The following is a 27,841-nucleotide window of genomic DNA, read 5'->3' on the forward strand; positions in this document are numbered from 1 at the left end:
TTTCACTACTATTTATCAACTATAACAATGATGACATATACTCGCTTTAGTACCACGTTATGCTTATTCGTTGAAGTATTGCTTATCATTTTCTTTAAAGGTAAGAATAATTTGACATGTACATTGTCATAACAATAGTCCATCTATGCACAGCAGGTAAATTGTAACAATGTGTAATTAAATTACATGTAAAACCGGAAAATAAGGCAAAGAAAACGGCACAGAGAAAAAACTAATGCGCCTGCAATATATACTCTCAGAAGAAAAGAAAATGAAACGGAAAACAAAAAACGAAAGTTTTCACCCGTAACAATTCAAGAGAGTTTAATCCGGTAAGCGTCAAATGGATTGTCAACCCGATATAATGATGTGATTTCGTAGTTTCTTATGACTTTTTAGATACAGGTTCATCTTCTAATCCGGTGTTCGAAGGTTGTCGAAATTGTACAGACGGTTCATCGTGTGTGTATCGATGGTCTTTTTGTGATGGATGGAATGATTGTTTAAATGGTGAAGATGAGGATGAAAACCTTTGCAGAGGTAGGTAAAATGGCTACGTACAATTTAAAATAAAATCATTCTTTTTGTGCAACAGAAGGGCGTGTGTTTGGTTTAGCCTATTTCCATACCCATGTGGAATTATGAATTATACTACCACCGCACTCATCAACACCTATATTATTTTCAGTTACCCATTTTTCTTTCATTTATGAACTGATGGGTCGCCAAAATATGAATAAATATTATTCTAAATCACATCCCCTTAAAATCACACCCTGATGGGACCCAAGTGCATTAATTGTGAAATTCCTAAATTCTAAATTCTTTATTTGTGAGAGTACATATTGTGTATTAGTATCGTTTCTGTATACTACACCGATCTATTGCAAATACAATTGTGGACTGTTCATTCCTAAGAGGGGTTAATTTTGTCAACTAGCTATTAAAGAGGGGTCACTTGTTTATGTAGATCTTAAAAAGGGGGCGTTTTTTATTGATGATGTTGATCAAGGAACTCATCTGATTTTGCAAAATAAAAACCTAAACAAAAGAAAAGCATCAAATAAGACTACATTTAATTCAAGTATACAAAATCGTCGCCCGTTACATGCATTATACGTATGCATCCCAGCTTATTAATCGGCGGTTTGTATAAAAATAAGATTTCATGAAGTGCGCATTGTATTGGGAACAGTATGTGGTGTAAATATGAAATCATGCCAGAAACAGCAGATAAGACATATTATACGTTACACCGTGCATGTAGATCTTGAGCTTCTGGATCGTTGGCTGCAATTATACAAATGGCGGACCGAGATCCACCTGGAAAAGGAAAAAATCTTCAAGCATTTATTAGAGAGAGGCGAAATATTCATCACAAACACTAACCTCTAGATCCGCCTAGTGTATCATAAACTTTGGTCTTTATAAACAGTTGAAGAAAAAAACACAAATGCCTGTTTGTTTCATATACAATACAAGTTGGGATACCAGGCCTTATTTTAAAGATACCCGAATGACGTAGTATTTTATCATATGATTTGTACCAAATACGGAGGTTTTTAATATCTGATCAAGCATTTGTTGTTCATCAGTTTCAGGCATTTTGAGGTCACAACCTTTACCTTTCATTACATACCTAACCTTTATCGCACACCCTTTTTCGCGCCCTTAATTGGATTTCTCAAATGTTATTTTATTCAGCGTTTCTCGGGATTTATTCCCACAGTAGACTGTAATTATTATGTGGAAAAAAAAGATAAAAAGACAATTAAAGGCAGAAATACAACAGTTTTAATAAAGAAAAATCAAATGTACTTGAGCATCAAAACTAGACCAAAGGAATAGCTATCAAAATATCACTATTATGTTCCTGTTTAAATACAAGTTAAAGCGTATAATGCATAGCAAAATGACTCTCCGGCTGATATTGGTATCTCGTGATGATACTGCATAGGAATACAGATTTTGTCATGTATTATTTTCTATATATCTAGGATATGTTTGCCTTTTTTCTAGTGCGAATATGTTCTGCATGAATCTGCCTATTACAGCGTGAACACATTCTTGCTGGTTATGGAGTGAAAATACTCTCCACCAAACCCTTTTACACCAGTTTCAGCTTACGGTGAATTCAAATTTCTTTCAACTCAATAATTGCCTGGTATGCACATTTTCAAAACAAAATTTCTTATACCAAACATACCAATGCCTGTAGATATGTGCCGTTTTATCAAAACGGTTTTTATAATTCAAAAGATAGTGAGTTTACTAATAATAAATAGCGGGGCTAAAGCACATGATATTTCTCCCCCTTATTAGACATAATAAATTGAATAAAATTAGTAGGATCCTAAATATATGTAAGTTATAGTAATGATGAAAGATTGGGGCACATAAAAGTATTCAACAACAATTACTTTCTCCAAGTCAGCTGTGTAAAATGTTTTAACAGACAGACACATAGCCAAAACAAAACTACTTGAAGGTACTTACCTCTACTAAGTTACATTTATAAATATACTGTCTTTCGTCAACAAACCAATAACCAAGTTTTATTCTACACCAAAAATGACGCTCTTTTAATCATATTCCAAGCATTCAAATGTTACTCGGTTAACACACAGTATTAATAATATCACAATCGTAACATTAATGATAAAATTTCATGAAACTGATTTCAAATGCAAATTTTCTTGTGTCATTGAAATGAATTTGTGTTAATAAAGTGTTTTAGGGAATATTCTATAAAGCAACTTATACAGGATATGATGCATGTGTACGAAATCATTATTGACTTAATATGTGAATATACACTTAAAGTTGAATAAGAAAAGAGATTTATTATTTTGTGGAGATGAGATTGAAAAGCTGACTGGAGAACATCTAAACACACAATATTTTCAATGTAACATTTTGGAATGAATTTCAAAAACTAGTACTCGAATTAGCTAACACTACTCGGACGGTTACAAAGTTTTAAAGACAGTTGAACCTTATAATACATGGAATTACATTATATATATATAACATCTCAGAATGTGACGACTCTATTCGCTACACTGCTCCATCGGATCAAATTGATACAGGGAAGATAACGTTAACTTATAGAAGGGTCTGAAAAATTCCCAACGATGTTAGAACTGTCAAATTTGCGAAGCAAATTTTTTGGTCGTTCCCTCCGCCGAACTCGAACTCGTACTGCTGTGACATCTATGGCAACACCGCCTGCACTAAGTCCCGCGCCCTAGACCACTCGGCCAGCTATGCTATATATAAATATAGCTTTCGCTGGCAGGGTCTGAGACGTTGTATAATATTGATTTGTTGTGACATGCATCATTAATTTGATCCTCTATCCTACATAATAACACCTAGATGAACTGTCCCGTACTACCATACATCGTGTACTAAGTTACAGCCCTAGATTAATCCGACGAGGTGCTTCGCAAATTTGACACTTCTAACATCGTTGGGAATTTTTCAGACCCTCTTATATATATATATATATATATATATATATATATATATATATATATATATATATATATATATATATATATATATATATATATATATATATTATGAAGGGGCTCAAATTGAACGTCAATAAGAATAATGAATAGGTGAATCAAAGCAAAGTTTATAAGGTAAAAATGAAACTAAATATGAATAAAACGTAAAAGTAAATAGACAAATTTTAAAATAAAAATACAAAAAATATTTTTAGGTGGCTATCGTTCATTGGTCGTATAATTAATGACCTAGTGCGTTACCAAAGCCAACAAAATGTAAAACAACTCTGCTAAGAAGACCAATGCATGTCCTGACTGGCATCACCGTTATACATTTTTCAGTATTAATGATGGCATATTCTGCTAAAACATGTCAAATCTAAACATGCAAAATATATCATATGAAGCGAATAAATACAAATTAGCTGTTCATTTCTATATTTATGTTATTTTTTTTTTTATACAGTCAAAACTTAAATATTACTAAATGTAGAAAACAAAATATTTGTAATGACCGCAGTCTGCAAAACTAGCTGAAATTTCGTTAATTACACGTATTATAACGCTTTTTTGTAAGATATCATCATCTTAAAAAATCCGTCGTCACCGACATCATGAAGTCACTATACACTAAAACGCAGTTACCGTCATCTTTGGCTATCAATAGATCGTCGAATTAATCAAAGAAAGGGATTACGCTTCAGATTTCTTCCAATAATGAATATTCATGTGATTAATCCATTGAAGATGTAGAATAAAGAATATTAAAGAAATTGATCGTCTGTTTTTATACGCTATGTTGGGATGTCAGTAACTGCAGTCGACTTCATTTTTATTGTCCCTAAAAGTTACCTTCTATCCCCTTTTCCTCAAATGTACAGATTTACTTCCAAATATGATTCAGGAGGCCCCGTTTTTCGATTAAACCATGCCCAAATGCTTCCAATCAAAAGAGGCGATTCATTGTAGATTTTTAAATGTAGAAATGCTTGTGGAGAAATTTATGAAAAAGATGCTGAGTCGGGTTGCATACCGAATGAAAACTATATTCTGAACAGTTTCATAGTAAAATCAACACTGTTAAATGTATTTTTTAAGTTATCAACTTATACAAATGTATATTAACATAAAATCCGTTTTTTTTTTTTTTTTGGTAAATTTGCAATATCAATTTTCTTTTTGTTTAATTGGCTTTGTAACATGAATGTTGTTTGACCGAAATTGCATTATGTTCAGACTTTTTGTTTGGAACACGATTCCCCTCCATAGATTCTGGATATACTGTCTAATTCTAGTCAATAACATGTGTTGAAAAACAATTAAATGATATTTGGACTTGAGGTGAAAACATCATTTTTGTCTCCGTACTTTAAACGATCAATTAGAACATTTGTTCTGCTTTGTAAAGGGAAATTTCTGTAGCACCTTGGATACGAAAGATACTGTCTACTAAATGATTCCAAGTGAACTCAAGCAAATACATTTTATTATCAAATCAATTAATTTTTCAAAGCATCATTGTTTTTTTTATTCTTTGTATAAGTTTTGGTTGTTGCTTTGTTTTTAAAATAGTAGTCAATGCAGAAAAAATATGCTTTCTTAAGTTTGGCGGAATGCTATGTTGTGCTCTGATTATTTTCATTTATCTTTTTGTTCTAAAAATTGTAAGTTCCTTTCTGAAATAAGACGTCTTGTTTTCTTACGTATTGTAGTATTTGTTTTTATTTTAAGTTTTGCCATGTTCTCGTTGGGAACTGAAGTGTCTTGATGAAATACAATGCTTTCCTAAATATTCTCTTTGCGATAAATACACGCAATGTAATGATGGTTCTGACGACAGCATAGAGATGTGTAAAGGTGAGAGCTTCTATTAAGCAAAACGCTTTTACAGCTTTTCACAAAATATACAATAAATATAGTTAATATTTTTTGTCATTTATTTCATTCATATTTTGGATGGAAAAAATAGCTCAACGCTATCTTATTTTGTGCATAATCTACTCAGGAGTCCAGTTCATGTCAACGCAAATTAAACACTTTCCATCAAAAACACAAATAAAATAAAAGAAAACATGTACAAAATAAAAATAAAAAATGATATAAGGTGTAATTTATTTTCGTACTTATTGTGGTTATTTTAGTACTCATAATTTCCTTTTAAAACTTAGTTTTCAAATTAAGTAACAGTCTTTATGAAAATCAGAGAAGAGGTGATTCATCCACGTGAACAAACCCACCGAATTCAGTTATATTTCTTGTTCACAAACAGTTACTGATCACATTATAAGTCTTGATTTTTCATTTGGATGTTGCACTTTAGAGATAAAAAGTATACATATAATTGGGACTTTGCAAGTTATCGTTCTTGATTTGGTTTGATTTGGTTGATTTTAGTCGGCGATAAATGTTTGATTTTCTCAAAAGTGCGGGATCTGAATACAGAAATAGTAATTGTTATGTGAAAATATAGTACATGTTCTATACAATGAATTACCAATGTCTGAAGTTTATATGTACTGGTATTTAATGTGTTTAAGATTTACAATGTGAGGAAGATATGGTCAAATGTAATGATCAAGTGGGTTGTGTGTATCCTAGAGAAAAATGTGACGGTGCTGTGACATGTAAAGATGGCTCTGATGAAGATCCCGAATTTTGTAAAGGTAAGAGATGTTGATAATAATTACTACTAATATTTACACACATTTCTGAAATTAAATGCAATGAACTCCAAAACATGTCGCTTCATTGCACATTGACACCGCATGTATTTTAGCAACTGTTTGTTGTGTAGTGTAAAAAAGGACTTTTTGAGGGATGTTATTTCCTTTCAAATTACTCAGTCTAACATTTCGAATGGTTGTAAATTTTGTAATAATCGGTGTGTGTGTGTGTGTGTGTGTGTGTGTGTGTGTGTGTGTGTGTGTGTGTGTTTAATTGTTTGTTTTCTTTTTTCGCATTTATTCTGTCAAATATTACTTCCTATTTCAAATGCATGAAATGTACCGAAACCATGGCATTTGCAAATGTTTCTCAATTCATATAATGTTATACTCTGGACAGCTTAAATTTTAGTTTAATGTCTCGACACGAAAATAGCGGATATTCGGTTAATTTAGATTGCTTTATTCTATGCACCGACTTTGTCTAGAAAATGTTACAATTTTGTTGATGTGTGGTTTTAGATTACAAATGTAAAGATATCTACAGGAAATGTGATAACGGTGTAGAATGTGAGCTTCGGACTTATTTTTGCGATGGGTTTATTGACTGTATAGATGGTTCTGATGAAAATGAGAAAAACTGCAAAAGTAAGAATGTTGTATGCCTATATTCACTTTTGTTCTTGAGGAGTAGAATATTTATTCATTATAAACCTGCATCCTATTATTATGTTATAAGTATCATTCTGTGTAAGCTATGGGTGGCACATATTTTTTTCTCAATTTGGTCAAATACATTCAACAAATATAAAGAAAGCAATTGCAAAAAATCATCCTGACGTAGATGTATACTGACTGTTTATATAAGGACACAGTGCAATTCAACTAAGATTAACCTACAAATATGTACCAACGCTTTGATGCTTGTTTCTAGACTTCATCAGGTATTAACAAAATTTGGATAATGCCATAAAATCTATACGGGTTTTTTTTTCTTGTTGGTTAAGAAGTACTTTAAGATGACTTGCCTTTCAATTATTCATATATATGTATTTAGATCTTAATGTATGTATATGTGATTCTTATGTTTCTGTTACAAGGTTACCCCTTGAAACCCGTGCACATCGAAATTCGCATTATTTAATTCGCATGTATTTAACACCAATGGACAATGATATAAAATTTAGATTCTACTTATTTTTTGTAAATGCTGTATCAAACAAATTACGTTTTACTAGATTACTCCTGTCCTGAAGGTCAAACAAAATGCAAAGATGGATTGCAATGTGTGAACAAGGATAACATATGCAACATTGGGCCGTACTCTTTTGACTGTAGGGATAAGAGTGATGAAGATCCAGAATTTTGTAAAGGTAATGATACAGGAACTGCTTTATTATTATTATTATTATTATTATTATTATTATTATTATTATTGTTGTTGTTGTTATTATTATTATTATTATTATTGTTGTTGTTGTTGTTGTTGTTGTTTTTTTTTTTTTTTATTTCATTTTTTTTTTTTCGCGTCATTATTTATTTTAGTAATATGAAACTAGTATGATTTATCTAAGTATACAAAACAATAAATAAACCCACTATTTATTTCTCAACTCAGTTTAGTTCACACCACATACACACACTATTATTCCATTTCGTCGCTTCCGCCCAACCAAAAATATATTTTTCGGGGATGTAATTGGCTTGTACATTTATGTGTTTTACCAAGAAACAGTTTGATCTGACAGAAAATTGAAAACTTTCTTCCTGAACTTGTTTCTCTATCCAAAAGTTGTAACATATTATATTGGGTAATATTTATTGAAGAATCAAATGTTTCATTTGTGATGTTTCATTATATAAGGGGTTACCATGGGCCGTTTTTTTAAGATGCACAAGCCTATAATTACATTTGATACATTTTTTATCTCAAGGAACACATGGAAAATACACAATGATCAGTAAAATCTTATAATCAATAAAACATCTTAAATGTAAAATTGGCCTATACAAAGAGCTCCAGAAATGTGTTTCGTCACTCATGAAACTTCTTTTGTAAAGCGGGTTATCCAATGAAATTACGTATTTTGATGATATGAAGAGTAAATGTAATCATTGTTATATTCTTTAATTATAACTAGTAGTTACCGTTTCATTAGAGCGCTGGTTATTTCATAGTTAAAAAAATATTAGCCTACTCTATACTTTTTTACGTTTTCTTCTAGCAATTATGGACGGTTTTTAATTAAATATTTCTACCAACTCCTGTCCTATGAATTTACAAGTAAAAAGGTTTGGAAGTCATTTTGATTCGATTATACAGTTATGTTTTAAACATGTGATCTTAAATATGGTAATTCCATATCCGGAAAGGCAGAAAAACAAGTCCCAGCATTGATGAAATAGTGCTCCGATATTTTTTTTTATAATAACATTTTAGGCTATACCTGTCCCGATGGTAGTGTGAAATGTCGGAATGGCTTGCAATGTGTAGCTAAATACAAGTTATGTAATGGTGAGGATGATTGTGTTGATCAGAGTGACGAAGACACTGATTTCTGTAAAGGTTAGTTTTTCCTGTATAACAGCGGTAGACTTTATAGAAAAGAAAGCGTAAAATTGTATAAAGTTATTCAAATTACAACTGCATATAAAAGAGCTAATCATTTATCCTTAACTTTCCTTTTTTATATATTATTTTTATGGAGGTATAATTATATATCGTATATCGTCGGCCTAATTCACGCTTTCTCTGTATTTTTCTCCTACAGAAAGCCTAAAATACCTTGCAGTGAAAAAAAATCCAAAAACTGCTTATTTTAGGGTATATTAGACCAAAATAACACACGTCTGAATTTGTTATCATTTTGAAGGTATTTAAAAGGGCTCTTCGATTAAAGCCTGTCGTAGAAGATTTTCGTGTTGCGATTTTCATAATTCGAAGGCAATTGTCAAAGGCTCAAAAGGATAACATGATTTGTGCATAATTGTCGTTTTTGCAATCGCTTCCCTAAATTTGAACATAGTTTTGCTTGGGCATTTCTGCGAAGTGTAAGATGGTCACACATTATATATTGTCTTTTTTACTCTTAATGTATGCCTCCACCGTACAGATCAACGAAATTTTATTAATAATTACTAGATTTTGCATTAGAAATACAGTCAATGGTTTGTTAAGATATTATTTGGAAAGTTTAAATGAAATCTTACAAAAACAAGGACAAATGTGATAAAAAAAATCTTATCATGATATTACATGTTTTGTCTAAAACAGAGGTTTGCTTATGCCTCTCAGTTTTGGCATAATTTACAAAAGAGACGGATAAGAATTTATTACTTATTATCTTCATATACAGATATATTAAATCTTACAGTTCCATATTTTTTGTCGATAGTGGATGTATGACCTTGCATTCACCATGTTAGATGTAGTAGCTATTTAATTGCTTTACTACTATCAAAAAAATCCTTACTCCTGGTAGATTTTATAGTATGAATGCCAGCTATACAGTCAGCTGGTCAGTAAATATAGAATTAAGATATAGAGGGTAGAGTAGTTTTCGTACGCACATAGTTTCAATTAAGTAAAAATAAGATGTGTATTCACTTCATCTAATTTTATCTAAAAACTACATATTAAAAAAGTCAATCAATATGTTTTCCTGTACTGTTCAAAACAAATGTGTATCCATTATGGACTTGTTTTCCAATTGCATCTGTAATAGTTCAGATCTAAAGCTAAAGCTCAGCTTATGATTAAAGTAATTCTTTAGTTACCATCAAAGTCTTTTCTTGTGGATTAAAATGCTAACACACCTACCTATGTCAAGTAAGAGAAACGACTGCTGTGAACTGCCGTCACCCAATTCTGCCTATACTCTATTCTTGGCTTTGTGGTAAAACCTATCTTTATCTACAAGATGGAACGAATAATCAAGGGAACCAAGGTTATAGCGGTAATCAAAAGAATGTTATCAAGCAACAAAGACCATATATAGAAAACAGACATACACAACAAAAAACATGAATTAACTAAAATCATACATACAAAGCAACAAAAGCAAAGGAGCAACTCGGACTCCATTAAAACCTGGGAGCATGGACCAGGTGCACCGGTAGGGTAAGCGTCCTCTGCTTTAATTCATCAATACATAAGTTTTATGGTCGTCATCCTGATCTCGTGGATCTTTACGGTGTATCAATCTGCACCATGAAAACTGATTTGTTCAACAATTGTCCTGTCCTCTTTCGTACACCAAGACTTGACTTTATATGCAATTCTGTGTGTGATTCTAGGAAAGTAGAGGACGCGTACCAAATCGATTGCTATCGAGTGTAATATGTTTACCATTATAAAAATTAGTATCAATTGACAGCGACAGAATTGTTACTTTGGTTTCAGAAGTTTTAAGATTATTAGTCTTTGACACATACTTATTGTTGAGATATTTAAGCGTGTTCATTCAAACTTTCCACACAATCGTTTGATAAATATAATTATTTACATTGAAAATGAAAAAAATAAAAAAGTTAAAACCAATGTTGATAGCTGTTAATACGTTTTTTTTTAAATTTCTGAATGTCTTTGGTTTACAAGGAGAAGGCATGTTTTAACAATAAAAAAATAATATTCGGCTATTTAACACACTTCGCAGAAAGGCCTTTATAATGCTACATTCGAAGTTCGAACGGATTCAAAGATAAAAATGCACAAATCTTTAAAAATATAGAAAATCATAATTTATTAAACAACCACGCACAGTACCATAATAAATTTCTGAAAACATTTAAAATATTTATATATTTGTTCTATGTTAATGTTATATAAGCCATTCCATGTGATGAAGGATATCAAAGATGTGTAGACGGTGGAGGTTGTTATTTTGAAGCTGACAGATGTAATGGTCATGCTCAGTGTTCTGATCGTTCAGATCAAAGTGCAGATATGTGTCAAGGTTCATGTATAAATACTTTAATTTATTTACTTATTTAGGGTGACTTTTAATTATGCAGACATTAATGCTAGCAAACATTTTCTTGGTTGTCTAGTGGGTCAACATGTTGTCAACAAATCAATTCTAAATTTAGCTACAATAGCTGACAGGGCCTGGTGATCTTTGCAGTTACCAGGAGACCGTCATTATCTGTTAAGAATATTTTTCTTTCAAGCACATATGGTTGATAACATAATTCTTATGTCCAGTTTTATAAAAGATTTAACCAAGTCATGGTGTGGTAATACACTATTAGAGAGCTCCACTAAAATGACAACTGTTACAGATTGCATGTTTTCTTAAGTCACTAAGACTGTAATTATAGCAGGAATAATACTTCCACTAGGTTTTGATGTTTTCTACATCATTGAAAATACATGTTACATAAGATAAATGTAATGGCTTTACAAACTGGGACTTTAATTCGTTTTTAGGCTGGAAATCAAGTAGTATCATATGTGCATACATTTATGTATTTTTCGTTCTGTTACGACGGTATATGATTCACTGAGATAATAAGAAAAATATGGGAACATATTGAAAATGCCTTGTCGTTGCATCTATACACATAATCACAGTAAAGGGGTGATATCTACATCTTATTTAATGCACATCTGATTGAAACATTTCGTTTTTGTCAACCGCAGAAATTTGAGAGAAATAAAATCGATCTGAAATGTAGACTAAAATTTTAACACCTTTGAAACATACAACATTCACACAATAGAACATTAATTCCTATTCACATTTTCTTCTATGGAGTTTTACAATGTATATGCTTAGATGAGAAATTTAGATAGAGTAGAGTAACAATGAAAAAAATTAAGGAAAATCTGCAAGTCTCTGACGTGAAATTGTAAAATCCAGGATTTATGCTCGCGATCAGCCTATCATAGACACAATATTTGAAGACAATGAGTGTGAATAAGGATAGTACAAGAGTTGTAGAAACACCGGGAAAACAGCATATTCAGTTTAAGGTCCAGTCGCAAAATGGCATTGCTGCCTTCTGGTGTTTTTTTTTTTTTTCTGCAAAAACAGTCTATATTTTTTTTTCAAAATGCTCCTACACGCGGTGTTTAAACTATTTGTTTTAATCTACGTATATAATTATATTTAGATATAATAATCATAATTTATTGTGGAAATATCAAAACCTTTAGCATGCTAAAATGAAGATTATTTTGATTTCCTAACTTGGAAACTTCGCTTTCGTCCAGAACAGGCAAGGAAACCATTTATAAACAATATCCTATATCACACCTCTAGATCTTTATCGCATACCCTATATCACACCTCTAGACCTATATAGCATATCCTATACCACACCCCTAGACATATATTGAATACTTATAACGCATCCCTTCACAGATCATATTTGAAATACGGTTAAAATGTATGATATAATGAACATGAGATGTTAAAATCAACCCTCGATCTATATCCCTCACGGGCCGGTGGCACTTGGGGTGACATTAGAGTCATCGGTTAATACAGCATGTTATACATATGTTGACATGTAACATTCAGTACATTGTGTATCTTCGGACGAAAAAGGTCATAACAAACTTATAAAATGGGCGCCTAATTAATATCCAAAACATTTATGCAATAATGAGTGATGTATTCACATATCTTGACATAAACAAGCAGATGGTATATATTACTGATAACTCATCAGTATTATAAATTATTACCGCCATTTTGAATTTGATATATTCACTTCATTATCCTGCTGAATTATTTATGCATATGTACCTAACATGTATATAATTAACCAAACAAATAAACAAACTAAGAAGAATAAGGAAAGAAAACTTGATTTTGATTTGGCATATCATTCAAATATAACCACAAGCTCTAAGGAGCTTCAGACCAAATATAAAAACATACATTATGTAACAATATAAACTAGAATGAAAGGATGTGCACATAGAAAACAAAAAAAGGAATCCAACATAACTATGATATGCAAACCAATAATTTATTACATCTGGCAACCCTATTGTAATGCCTAAAACAAAAAAGCAGAATATAATTTCAACTGCACATTTGTATATCTAAAGTGTGCTTTCAGAATTATGTTATTTCCGGAACTTTGATCACAAGTACTAAAAGCTGCAGAAACACAAAAAGATCTTCCATTTTATATAAAAAGGATATTTGAGACGGATTAATGCAAATAAACCTGCATGTTCTTAATAAAACACGAAAACAACTGTTCTACAAATCATCTTATTGAGTTGGTTAATAAAATTATCAATAAATATGTAATTTGATATTGGCCCTGTTATAGGTTTTGGTCAATCATATTGGCCTCGACAGTCGTATTGGCCATCATGCCTCGGGACCAATACGACCCACTCGACCAATATGACAGACATCAAACCTATAACAGGGCCAATGTGAAATTATATATTTATTAACATATAATAATAACCGAAGTGTGGTTTCGTTGGTTTTTTTTTAACATTTGCATTAGATTGTCGTGTGAAACACAAATAAAACGTGTAGTTAATTTGAGCTTTCGAAACAAAATTGATAAAAACGACAAAACAAATTAATAATTACAACAAAACAAAAAGAAATGAATAATTACAACAAAACAAACAGCAAAATGGAAATTCAATCTACTGTTCATTGCATGTACACCTTAGACGAGTACTACGTCCACTGAACTAGGGCGGACACAATTGAATCAACAGATATTTTCCTACACCGTATGAAATCAATACAAGATATACTGCATCTCTAAACTGAAACCTATCTTTTCCGTGATTCAAATATTGAAGAAAAAAGCAAAATCACCGATAAAAAAGGACGGACGTTATATTGCCTGGAAAGGTAAACCTGTATGTCCAAATATTGTGTTTATAACCCTGTACGACTGTATATTTTGTACATGTATGTAGACTAACAAATAACAAAGTGCAGACAAAAATATAAATCATTCCTCTCTTCCTTCGTTCTCTGTCGTATAAGGTTCTATTAGCGCGAGTTAAGTCGAGTTATGGCAATTTAGTGGAAAAAAGCTGTTCAAAGAAAATGAACATGTATGGTAAAGTATAACATTTTTGAAGTTTTTTCCTTTATAGTATGCCCCGCATCAGACAGAAAAATGTTTAATTTGCTTTGTTGGGCTATTTTTCGCTTAATTTTGGTACGTTTTTATACTTATTCCATTGGATTTAAGATGACCCTTACACCAGAAGGGCACCAATTAACCGTTCTAAAATTAAACTAATAATTGAAACAATAACTTTCAATTGGGGTATGAGATACAGTGGCAAATTCAATTATGTTCGTCAAGTGAACAAAGTGACATCAAATACCCTTATGCAAACGAAGTGATTCTGGTGAAAAAAACCAAGGTTCAGATAAGCCACTTGCAAATAAATCGATTACAGGATGATTAAAACAAAACAACAACGAAAGAGGCGAAAATAACTTTTTTTCAGATTTGCATATTGCATATCTATATTTTATTTTAAATGAATGTTGGGTTTATATTTATTGTGGTTAAATATATTCCAAGTCCGTGGTGTAGCAATGATAAAATGAAGTCTCCGTCAATTATCTCTGAAACCAGTTTAGAAAAACAACGATATATTCCGTATTTTAATTGCACCCTTCATTACAACGAAATATATATCATGCGATTTCAACCATAATATATATCGTACCATTGCAGTTTTGAAGTCAAACAATAGTTGCAACATTTACGTGTATCACTAGTCATTTTCGTTTTTAGGACATAACATTTAGTGACGTGAATTTCGAGAGGAACTTTTCCATTTGAGGCCTATATAATGAAATGCTTTTCGGTTGCAGTTCATTGCTAAAATGCTCATTCAGGAATAGAATAAACGATCAAAAAAATTAACAATTAGTCTTATTGTTGAAGTAAAGAAATGCGTAAACAAAAGCTAAAAGTATTTATCGCTTGAAGAAAGAATAGATTGGTTATTATATAATTAAATGATATGAACAATACTACATTTCGACATACTTCCTGTCAATACAGTGATGTTTTTGTCTGAGAAAACTAAGTATACTTATTAGTTGATTTTAAATTTGAACTAGCTTGCAAAAAAGCGAGTAGTCTTTCGAGGTTGGTACAGCTTGTTGAAGTTTGTCCTATTTGCTAAGGTGTTGATATTCTGAATTGATCTCAAAAGTTCAAGATAAAAACTTCCAATGTTTTGCAGTATGATGCAATGGGGCAATGGGGGAATTTAGTACTTGGCAATAGGGATGGAGCAATTGGAAATTGGGCAATGGGGGATTGGGCAAGTTAGAAGTTTATCCCATACCGGTATTGTAAATCCGCAATTGACCAATTTTTATTGTTTGTTTTATTGTTGTAATATCTAACCACTGTCCTATGTTAGGGGGGGTACGGAGCGCTTACAAACATGTTTAACTCATCACCACATATTCGGGCTGCCCCAAGCTAGGAACCTGTAGTCAAGTGACCTGTAATTGTTAATTACTTGGCATTTGATAGATGACTATCTCATTGGCAATCATTTCACATCTCCAATTGTATATGTAAACAATAAAAATGTTATTTTGTTTCCTTCAGAGTTCGTCTGCCAAGAAGGATATATAAAATGCGCTGATGGTTTACAGTGTATTTCGGCAGATATGATGTGTGATGGATATGCACAATGCAACGATGAATCAGATGAAGATGAACAGAAATGTTTAAGTATGTTTCTTGGAACTGCAGAATGCTGATACCACAAAAAAACTTTTTTCTCATAAATAACAACTTTTTGTATAACATGGACAAAAGCATGGATGAGTCTGAAAATTCCCAACGAGGTTAGAACTGTCAAATTTGCTACACAAAGTTTTGGTCGTTTCCTCGGAGAGACTCGAACTTGTACCGCTGTTAAACATATGGCAACACCGCCTGCAAAAAGTGCAGCATCCCATATCCTATACCCTATATCACTCGTCTACGAGGCCCGTGGACGGAAGGAGTCTACATTCTGAGACGTATGAATAATATTGATTTCGTTAATATAATTCTCCATCCTACATAACAACAGATGAGCTGTCCCGTAATACCATACATCGTGTTCTATGTTACAACCTTAGATTTAGACGAGGAGAAATGACCCGGCCAGCGAAAGCTATATTTTTATATAGTCTAGCTGGCCAAGGGGTGTAAGGCGCTGGACTTTCTCAAGGCGGTGTTGCCATAGATGTCTTAGCGGTAAGAGTTCGAGACCCGCAGAGGGATTTGCAAATTTGACAGTTGTAACACTGTTGGGAATTTTTCAGCCCCTCCTACGCTTATATTATCTTCCCTGTATCAATTTGATCTGATAGTGTTTGATTTATGTGCGAACGATATGATTAAGAAATAATTAAAATGTTTGAAGTATTAATGTTCTTATATATAATATCAGTGCGGAGCTTTTGTATGACATATGGTCACAGTCATTTCATAGAACGAAACCATTACTTTGTAATAGGTTGCCAATGCAATAACGAAAAAACGTTTATGCTTTTTCTGACCATCTAAATTATACAAAACACCAAAAAAACATATAATGGTCCATGTTATTTCCTTACCAAGATTTATGAAACTCGTGTACCAACGAGAACTATTAATGAATATTCTTTTCTTCAGGTTTTGAGTGCGGGAAAGGAAGAAAAAAATGCTCCGATGGAAAGCAATGTATTGATTTGTATCAGCTTTGTGATGGTCACGATGGATGTAAGGATAAATCTGACGAAGATGAGACAATGTGTAGAGGTAGAACGCTATTATAATGTACACTTCCAATTTATACATAACGCCAAAATTTACAAATGAAAACTTAAAATCAGAACACAAGATGCAACATGAAATTCCACAAAAGAAACAGAGAGCGACATCATGACTGTTATCCATTAACAATCGATCAATTCATCATATATTCGTATTTCTATTAATATTATTATTGCTATCTGCGCATACAAATAAGTGTAAATGTATTGTCGAATCGTTTACAATCGTTTTTGTCATGAATTACGTATCATAGAAATAAAAACGAACATATTCAATTCAAAATAATTTGCTTTCATTTGCTTTCTACTACGTCGGCTTACGTTATGTCAAAATGTATTATTTTTTCTGTTAGATATGATATGCCCTGATAATCAAATGAAATGCAGAAATGGACTTAAATGTGTAGACAAGTCAGAAATGTGCAACGGATACCTTGTTTGTAATGACGGATCAGACGAAGACCCAGATGTCTGCAAGGGTAGGTGTTACTCTCGTAACGTTGTAAGGAAGTAAAGTAGTGAATTGATTAGTATATAATAGTGGATACTCAGAGATATTCTCTTATCTAAGTAGTAACTATAATTATACCAAATAATCTTGCAAATCAATATAGATTTACACGTTTTGTTATGAAACACCAGTCCATATGAAATTAAGGCACTACCAATGGTAAAGGTCGTTTGTAGTGTAGAAAAAACCCACAACAAACAATGGTTATTTGGTCTGCACATGCTATATTTTAACGTAACAATAGTCCTTCCTGTATTCACATCTGTATTTTTGGGCAATCCATACGCCTCAAACTAAAATCAACCAAATTAAACAAAATCAAGAACGATATCTCTTCCAAGTGACGATTTCATACACAATCTGTATTAATTTTATCTCAAAAGCGCAACAACCAAATAAAAAACTATGACTGTTTATGTAGTGTGTAACTATTTCTGAAAAAGTAATAAAAGAAAACTCAATGGGTATTTCATATGTATGAATCATCTCCTGTCTGATTTTCATAAGGACTACTACTTAAGTTACTTCATCTGCTGGCGATCAAATCCTACTACTTTGTAACGTTTTTTTTTTCTTATCAACGTTAACATAAACCGAAACATTCAAAAACGCAAAAAGTGTGATACTAAAGACTCTTACTTTTCAAACTTTTTAAAGTTCGTATATCTTAAAGTAAAAAAGCGGAGATTTGGATGTAGTAGGTTTGGAAACTAACTTGTATTTGTATCCAAACCCACTACATCTATCATATAACACCATCATGTTTGTTATCTATGATCGATTAAAGTACAGGTTATATATAGAATGAACCAATTAAGTCGATATTTTTTGCTGTGTATTAAAAATATTGGATATGTCCAGAAGGATTCGTTTAATTTCAAGAAGTTATAGATATACAGCAAAATTTCTTATACCAAACGGATGAGTCTGAATAAATACACAAATACCTATTATATGATATTGTGAAATACGATTGGCTGTACACATGTTTCAGGGGGTTGCATCTCATGAGTAAGGTAGCATTAAAATAAAATGTAGAGGAAGACCTAAATTAACATTATTTGTTTATAGAAGTACTCAAACACAAATATTGAAATAAGAAGCCAAATCTATCACTTAGAGGTTCTACCAATACAAAGAACAAAACCTAAAGGATCTTAGTATTTTGCAATATTTTAATTGTGCCCATTCGTTAGGCGTGACCAATTTGTTATGTATAGATACCAGCAAAATATTATTAATTAACGTGTGGCATATAACAAGCTTCTTACCACAAGACAGTTTCTAATTCATTCAATACGATCTCGAAAACGCTGATTTGTTGGACTAAGTATATGATACTGAAAACTTAAAATAAGCCCATTATGGGTATGAACTAGAGTATAATTTATAAATGGGCTACTGGGGCCGAGAACGGATTTCTAAACGTAACTGTATCATTATATAGATACCAGTGATTTACCGAAATGTTCCCTGTGTAAAAATTTTCGATCATTCACACTGTAAAATGAATCTCCGCTTGAATCGCCCGTTACGAAATGTTGTAATGGTAATGGCAAAATACAACTTAATGCAATTCGTTTTATTTTTCTATTTGGTCACAAAAACTAGTGACAGTCTGTTTCAACCATGTAATTACTGGGGACTTGAATTTTGATTAAACAAGCAAATATTCAGATTTTGTAATGAGAACTTGTGGGATATAAAACGGATTTTCAACTCCTTTGTTTATTTTGTTTCTTTTCACAATATTTGGAATTGCAAGTACAGTACTTGTCTGGGCAAGCTTGCAATCAATTCTATGGAGGATGGGGAATGGTGTGGTTGAGAATGGGGATGGTTAGTTTGAATGGGGATGATGCGGAAATAAATTTTGAAAGTATTTATTCATAAACATATCAAATTAAATTGAAAAAAAAACATTTTTTAATGTTGAAGTTCTTCAAAATAATGAAGTAAACATTTGATAAAAACAGTTTCAATGTGGATTCTATGGGGGTGGATGGGTAACGAGGAATTATCTATGGTGAATGGGGAATGGTGCTAATGGATAGTTCATACCACTTAAGAGCTTCAGGTAGAGGTTTAATCATGGAATAACCTCAGTATGTTAAACCAACAAATTTGATCCGCTTATTAATTGGTTTAATTCATGGAATAGTGTACATATCCAATCATTTCATCAATTTAAAAGAAAGCCCTCAAAGACAAAATTTAGCATAATGTAACATGCTGTTTTGGCTCATTAAGATTATTTCTGTACAAACTTAAAAACCATATTTTCAAAGTAAGTGTAAAAAAAATCATAGGTTATTTTTAAATTCTGCTTGTGAATTTGCTCTTCTTAGCACGTGAATGTTCTGAACAGCGACAAAAGTGTAGAGACGGTATACAATGTGTTTATAAAGAGAATATGTGTAATGGAATTGCGAACTGCAATGACAATTCTGACGAAGATCCAGTACTTTGTAGAAGTAAGAGCTAAGTGAATGAGTCAATGGTTGGTTTTATAAAAATGTAGTGCCAGTAAGACATCGTTATTGGAAAAGTAGTAAACGGTTATGCGGTCATTATATCAATTTCCAAAGTAAATTATAAATAACCTATTGAAAAGGGTTTTTGTATCCTGAGTTAAGCACGTCGCTTCAAAAGTGCTATCGTCCGAAATATCAGCGCTTTACAGGTACAGCCGTCATTTGGAAAGATGATGTTTTTTTTTTTACTTTTTCAACATCACATTTCTCTATTGGTCTTGCAGAAAACGTGAAATACTTACATTCTTGAAGTACCTGATTTCATTCCGGCTTTCAATAATTTTCGTGCTGCTCGTGTCGTGTTGTTAAGTACCAGTCCATATGAAATTAAGGCACTACCAATGGTAGAGGTCGTTTGTAGTGTAGAAAAAACCCACAACAAACAATGGTTATTTGGTCTGCACATGCTATATTTTAACGTAACAATAGTCCTTCCTGTATTCACATCTGTATTTTTGGGCAAACCATACGCCTCAAACTAAAATCAACCAAATTAAACAAAATCAAGAACGATATCTCTTCCAAGTGACGATTTCATACACAATCTGTATTAATTTTATCTCAAAAGCGCAACAACCAAATAAAAAACTATGACTGTTTATGTAGTGTGTAACTATTTCTGAAAAAGTAATAAAAGAAAACTCAATGGGTATTTCATATGTATGGATCATCTCCTGTCTGATTTTCATAAGGAGTACTACTTAAGTTACTTCATCTGCTGGCGATCAAATCCTACTATTTTGTAACGTTTTTTTTTCTTATCCACGTTAACATAAACCGAAACATTCAAAAACGCAAAAAGTTTACGAATATGTTTATTTTCATACCGTAAAGATATATCCAAAGAATACAATTTCGGTTTGAACATGTGCATTCGTGTGTCACTTATCAACATTGACTGTAGTAAAAAACTTTTTCTAGGCATATTAATTGATATAAGATCATATTTTGAAGATATGACTTGTCCAGTTGGTCATACGAAATGCAAAGACGGTCTGCAATGCGTCGATCAAATGAGTATGTGTTCTACCAGAAACGGACACCTTTGTCACGACGGAAGTGACCAGGACGTTGAGTTTTGTGAGGGTAAGTTATTATTGGTTGTTCTTATAATTTGTTTGTTTATTGATGTAACTAATAAATTTGTTTTCACAGCAATATTGATACGGAGCAGACGCACACACACAACAAAATACTCTCCTTTTTAGTTTCGGTGGAAATACATTGTAATGAGGCTTTACCTATTTTGTCATATATCATAATTATATGATACAAATAAAAAACAGATTTTTCTAACCAGTCTTTTTTCAACCATCTGCAATTTAATGCCTAAGAATATATAATGGTTAATTTAACCTTTTCACTGATGTTCTTTACCTAGATTTTATTACATTCATAATTAATTATATGATGCCAAGAAAAAAACGACACACAAAGCTTTTTTACCGATTATTATATTATTTAACAACCTGAAACTGATTGGCTTTTAAAAAAAAATATTAGTTCACCTTTTCACAGGTGTTCAAAAATTAGCTGACCTTTGGATAAATTTTAAAAATGCTATCAAATGATGAAAGTTGCAGCATAAAAATAACATAGCTTTCTTTTTGAGGACATATGTAGATGATTTTAACTTTCTAAACAATCTGTATAGTAACTTATATTCATATTCAATGTTTGATCAATAATATATACGACTAATACTAGGTTTCATTTTAACATATGCAATGCATTCAATCTGAAAAGACTATTTCTTTTCTCTTATCTTTGTTTAACAGCAGATCTTCTTCTAGACCTTTAAACATTTCTCATGACATTCTTTGTCATTTATCAATTTCTAATAGTATTGCATGAATGTGTATCTCAATAACTCCATGAATACTTGTATTATTTCAAGTTATAGTTCCAAGCACCACGTGACACCATGTTGTGTAGACATTACGTCAACGTTTAAAAAAAACCCTTTATTGTTTGTTATTGTTGCATATTTATGCCAAAAACAAAAAAAACAAAGGCAGGAATCCGTAAATGATTTATTTCATTCACAGAAACTTACATTACATATAGATTTTAAGAAAGTAGCTTAGATTTCTTGCAGACTATGAATGTCCTACGTATCATGTGAAATGCCGAAACGGTAAACTATGTACCGCAGTGATGACTCTCTGTGATGGTTTAGAGGACTGTAATGATGGTTCTGACGAGGATCCCAATTTCTGCAGAGGTATTTGCTTTTCAAAAACACAAAAACATACATATTATCATTATACTATAAGAATAAATTACTCTTTTAAAGGCATCAAACACCCAACCCTAACAAACAAAGCAAACAGACAAACAGTAAAAACAAATCCTTGGAAAAACAAACAAATCCCCGCCACACAACAACAACGAAACCAACATTATTGAGATGCGTGATAATTTTCATATAAACAATATCGATATGATCAAATAATTACATTTACTGTGCACATCTTTAAGTATTTTATCTCACTGGATAATGAGTTTTACAAATGATGTTTTGTGAGTAAATAAAACAAGACTTCTCTCTTTTATAGGCCACGCCCATAGTTAAATGAACTTTTTTATTGTCACTGTGTCTGTTTTGTGACAAAATGTTAACTAAAACAATGAATCGTTAATTTTGTCTGCGTATAAAATCGTTGATAGGTCGCACATATTAAACATAACTTTAAATTCATAATAAACTTTAGTAATTTGTCTTCCAAATATCATTGCAACCGTGATAAAACGGACATATACTCAAGACCAACGTCAGATTATATGTGACAGTTTTTTCCCGATGCCTATGTTGTTCTATGTTCCAATGGTTGCTCATTTATATTTATGATTTGGTATTTTTTTGTATTTTAATTTCGTTTCTTTGTACCTGGTAATTTGGCTATTTTATGTTTTTGTTGTGTGTGTCAATTTTCTCAGTCGTATCTTTATCCTTGGAATGTATTCTTTTGATTTTCGATCCAATCTTTGTTCCATTAATTACCCTTCCTCCATTTAACTCGAGACGGGAACCAAGATTATAGCGGAAATGAAAAGAATGCAATCCAGGGACAAAGACACTGCATGAAAAACAAACATACACAACAACGAACAGAAAATAACCAAAATAATACAAAGTAATAAAAGAAAATGAGCAACTCGGACTCCACTAAAAAACGGGAGCTGACCACCTGCACCGGTAGTGTAAGCTTCTTCTAGAAACCTCTATTAACGGGATTTGGTCTGCTCAGCTAGTACCAGAAAACGATGCAAAAGATATCGCATTTGAATTGTGGCCTCAATCAAATATTTTGTATAATTTTCTTCACTAGACTGATGTAATACTTGACCATCTACTATTATAATGATGATAATATGGACACACAATTTCCTTTCATAATTTACAAACTGCTACTCCTGCTTTCTCCAACACGATACAATTTGTTTACACGAAGATTAAAGAACAAGCTAAATGTGTCTGATGACTATTACCATATAAAGAGAACAATATATCAAGAACATCCTTTCATTTCATTGTACACATTATATGGACCGAGCATCAGCATTGTCATATATATTTATATAGCCTAGCTGGCCGAGTGGTCTAGGGAGCTGGACTTTGTGGAGCAGTGTAGCGAATAGACTCGTCACATTCTGAGACGTTTATATATATATACTGCTCCATCAGGATCAAATTGATACAGGGAAGATAAGGTAAACTTATAGAAGGGTCTGAAAATGTTAGAACTGTCAAATTTGCCATGCTAATTTTTGGTCGTTCCCTCCGCGGGACTCGAACTCGTACCGCTGTGGCATCTATGGCAAAACCGCCTACACAAAGGTCAGCGCCCTAGACAACTCGGCCAGCTAGGCTATATAAAATGAATAACTAACAAATATTCTGAAGGACGTGAGACGACATGGAAGTAGACGACTGCACAAGTGCAGAGGTGTCTTTTAATACGTCGATGGATACGATTTTATATTACTTATTTATCAATAATTTGCAAATTATTGGCTGTGTTGAAATGTATTAAGCTTTCCCTGAAGAAAGCCACACACATTCTCCTCAGCGAATGAGTTATCACCCATAATAACATTGCGATGCACCATAAACAGAGATTTAGATTTAACGGCCGTCAATATATGTTATTTTAGGGCACAACTGAGCACCGATCATCATAGGCATAGCCCTAAATCACATTATTCATATTTTTAAGAATATTCAAGCGTAAAATTGTTTATTTATGATTTGATTTATATAGCGTTTCGTCAATAAAAGGAAAAATAATAAAAAGAATAAAAGTAAGATCAAAGTAAATCAAAATTTACATTTTAAGTCAGTTTAAATGAAATATATGTCTCTTACATACATTGACAATTCAGGAATAAGTAATTTTGTCTGAAGAGTTATAAGATTTTTGTGAATGTTGCAGGTTTCGGTAGTTGTGGACTTGGCTATCAGAAGTGTGACGACGGACTACAATGTGTATTTGCGTCATATTTTTGTAATTCTCACAAAGATTGCTTAGACGGATCAGATGAAAAGGAAGAGTTATGTTCAAAAAGTAACTCATAAATTTTACCGAAATGAAAGGGATCAACATGGTTCTTATTTGTTTCGGCAAAACTTAATTTTATCGAACATATAAAAGTGATACTGTATACGGTAACAAAACACTAGTGATCTAGAAAATACATAAACAAGATAAATTACTATTCTGTTGTGGTTAAAAAATAAATGAGTACTATAAACACAAAGAATATCATTACTTGAAAAGATCATAATGTATTTCTGGAGGTAAATACACAGAAACAAAAGAGCCAGTAAAACAAGTATTTTTAACTTTTAAAATTAGAAATGAAGTGACAAAGCGAAGAACATGAAACAACATGGAATTTTGAACCTTCTTTTGAATATGGCATGAAATGTCACGATTTATGTAATGTCAAAATTAATTATGATTCGTTGATAAGAAAATAAATTTTATAAATAATTTCTCCGCTCTTTTACATTAAGACAGGGTTTGTCCTAAAGGTATGACAATGTGTAAGGAGAGTGCGCAGTGCATTTACAGAATACAGCAATGTACTGGATATCAAGATTGTTCGGATGGATCAGATGAAGACCCAGAATTGTGCACAAAAAGTAAGCTTTTTTTTAAATTCTCCGGGTACAACAATGTGCAGTATGTGTAAAGGACTGTCTTTCTTGTAGTCAATCATTTTTTCATTATAAAATTCCAAATCATCTTCAAAATTTACAGGAGAAAATGTTTCAAGATGCTGACTTTTTTTTTTATCGACGACATATCTGTCCAGTGCTTTGGGCGCGTTTTTCAACAAACCGTCGGCAATGATCCGAAAGAAAGAACTTCGTTTACTTACATCCTTAAGTCTCAGTTGTCGCTATATAGATGCCGTATTATCGTTAAATAATCCTAGTTTCGGGATTTCACACATCGCATTTACCTCAAAGAACTTGAGATAAAGTAAACTACAGACAATGTGAAGTCAGCCTCATATATTGACCTACACTTAGAGATCGATGGTAAAGGAAAACTATTCACTACAAAAGTTTTATGCTTGTCATCATGAACTCGTGGATCGTTATGGTGTATCTACACCATAAAACTGATTTGTTCATCGTGTCATAGTTTTCCTTTCCTCTTTTGTCTACCTCGAACTTGACTTTTTATGAGCAACTGTTTCAAGCGGCTGATTCTAGAAAAGCAGAGGACACTTTCCCTACCGCTACATCTGGTTCATTTTCCCAGTTTTTAGTGGAGTCCGAATTGCTCATTTATTTTTGTTACTTTGTATGCATTATTTTACATGTGGTTACTTAATGTTCTTTGTTGTGTATGTTTGTTTTCTATTGGTGGTCTTTGTCCCTGGTTTACATTCTTTTATTTCCGCTAGAGCATTGGTTCCCTTAATTACTCTTTCATTTGTGGCAACATCCCTTCAGTACCTGTGTATGGAGTTGTCATAACTACGCAGACTTTTTATATCGCGCTAAGCTTCTTTAAATTAGGCATCTGGAACAGAGTTATTTTGTTACAAGATTGAAGTCATCCCTACAAAAGTTTTATGCTCGTCAACATGAACTCGTGGATAGTTATGGTGTATCCATCAGCACCATGAAAACTAATTTGTTCAACGTGCCTTAGTTTCGTTTCCTCTTTTGTCTTCTTTTGCTTTTTTTTATTATTCTTTTTTTCTTGTATTTAAGTCTTTAATTACTTTGTGTTCATTATTTTCTTTGTCTGTATTCCATGTCTGGTCTTTGTCACTGGATTACATTATTTTGATTTCCGCTAGAACCTTTGGTTTCCTTCATTACTAGTTTGTTCTTTGTCAATAAAATTATGTATTTAAGTAGCATTCCGAATAAAAATCATGCAACATTATTATCAATTTCACACTTAATACTTCTTGTGAAACCGACGCCTTTGGATTAAACAAAACATGTTTTATACATGTATATTTATTAGTATTTATCATTAGATAGAACATGTCCGTTGGGAATGTCAAGATGTGGTGACAGTTCACAGTGTAATTATGATATATGGTTTTGCAATGATCGAACTGAGTGTCAAAACAACGCAGACGAGCAACCTAGTATGTGCACCAATGGTAAGTTTTGATAAGCATTATACAGCTAACACATAATGTAATTGATTTTATATGGTACATTGTACAGGTAATTATCGAGTAATATCACATATTCCTTAGTCAGTTTAGGATTAAAATTTATTCTTTATTTCATTTAAACATGGACACATCAAAAAGACTTTTTTTTCACAAAAAATCCTATCTACAGTAACGCATCATTTGTCAGTTAAGTGTATTTTTTTTAAATTGGAAAAATCAGCAACATACGTGTCAAAAAACTACCGGTGACAAGAAAATTTCACTCAAGGATACTTTCTATATTCGCAAAGACCATAATTAGATCTCTGAATTACTGGTTTTGCTTAGGAGTTTTTTCAGTATAATTGAAAATAGAGTTTTTGACAGAGTTATACTCTCTGAAACAATTAATTTGCTACAAGATTGAAGTCATCACTACAGAAGTTTGATGGTCGTCATCATGAACTCGTGGATCGTTATGGTGTATCCATCAGCACCATGATAACTGATGTATTCAACGGGTCATAGTTTTCCTTTCCCCGTTTGTCTACCCCGGACTTGATTTTTTATGAGCAACTCGGCGGGTGTTTCTAGAAAAGCAGAGGACGCTTACCCTACCGGTGCACCTGGTCCATGCTCCCAGTTTTTATTGGAGTCCGAGTTGCTCATTTACTTTTGTTACTTTGTATGTATGATTTTAGTTTCTTTATGTTCTTTGTTGTGAATGTCTGTTTTCCATGTCTGGTCTTTGTCCCTGGATTACATTCTTTTGATCACCGCTATGCTATAACCTTGGTTCCCTTGATTACTCTTTCTTAGTTCCTTTCAATGGAATTGTACTCTCTGAAATGTTCATTTTCAGTGCATTTCAATGAAATAATAACTGTATTTACCAACATGATATGGAAAATCTTCCAATTTCTTTGATTCTGATTGTGCAAATAGTCAAATTATACTTTCAAAAATGTGGGTTTCATCATATCATTCTTCACCCTCTGCTTGATTCTTACAGAGATTTGCACTTAATTAATTAAAATAGTTTTAAACTACCTGGAAGAATAATTGTATTTTTATTACTAGCACTTGCTTCTTATATTTTTCAGGAATAACAGGCTCATTAGAAGATCCAGAGTTTTTGTGAAGAATCTTAATTGTGTACACAAACTTACTTAAAATGTACAAACACATAAAATAATAAAGCAAT

The 27,841-nt window shown here is 32.3% G+C and overlaps 1 protein-coding gene across 1 annotated transcript; it reads left to right on the plus strand.

Moving 5' to 3' along the window:
* The first annotated feature begins 27 nt into the window (after positions 1-27).
* LOC148601852 (uncharacterized) lies at positions 28-27,841 on the plus strand. Its single transcript, XM_088554438.1, has 18 exons — positions 28-100; positions 400-540; positions 5,247-5,372; positions 6,053-6,178; positions 6,701-6,826; positions 7,417-7,551; positions 8,619-8,744; positions 11,008-11,133; positions 15,758-15,883; positions 16,817-16,942; positions 17,310-17,435; positions 19,816-19,941; positions 20,956-21,087; positions 22,100-22,225; positions 24,438-24,569; positions 25,022-25,150; positions 26,512-26,640; positions 27,741-27,841. Exons 1-18 carry the CDS (start codon positions 28-30, stop codon positions 27,776-27,778), a joined length of 2,169 nt encoding a protein of 722 aa, XP_088410564.1. The 3' UTR covers positions 27,779-27,841.

This window comes from Perna viridis, chromosome 12, assembly GCF_037379345.1.
Source record: "Perna viridis isolate PV_CMFRI_1.1 ecotype Kerala chromosome 12, ASM3737934v1, whole genome shotgun sequence".
NCBI classification, from domain to species: Eukaryota; Metazoa; Mollusca; class Bivalvia; order Mytilida; family Mytilidae; genus Perna; species Perna viridis.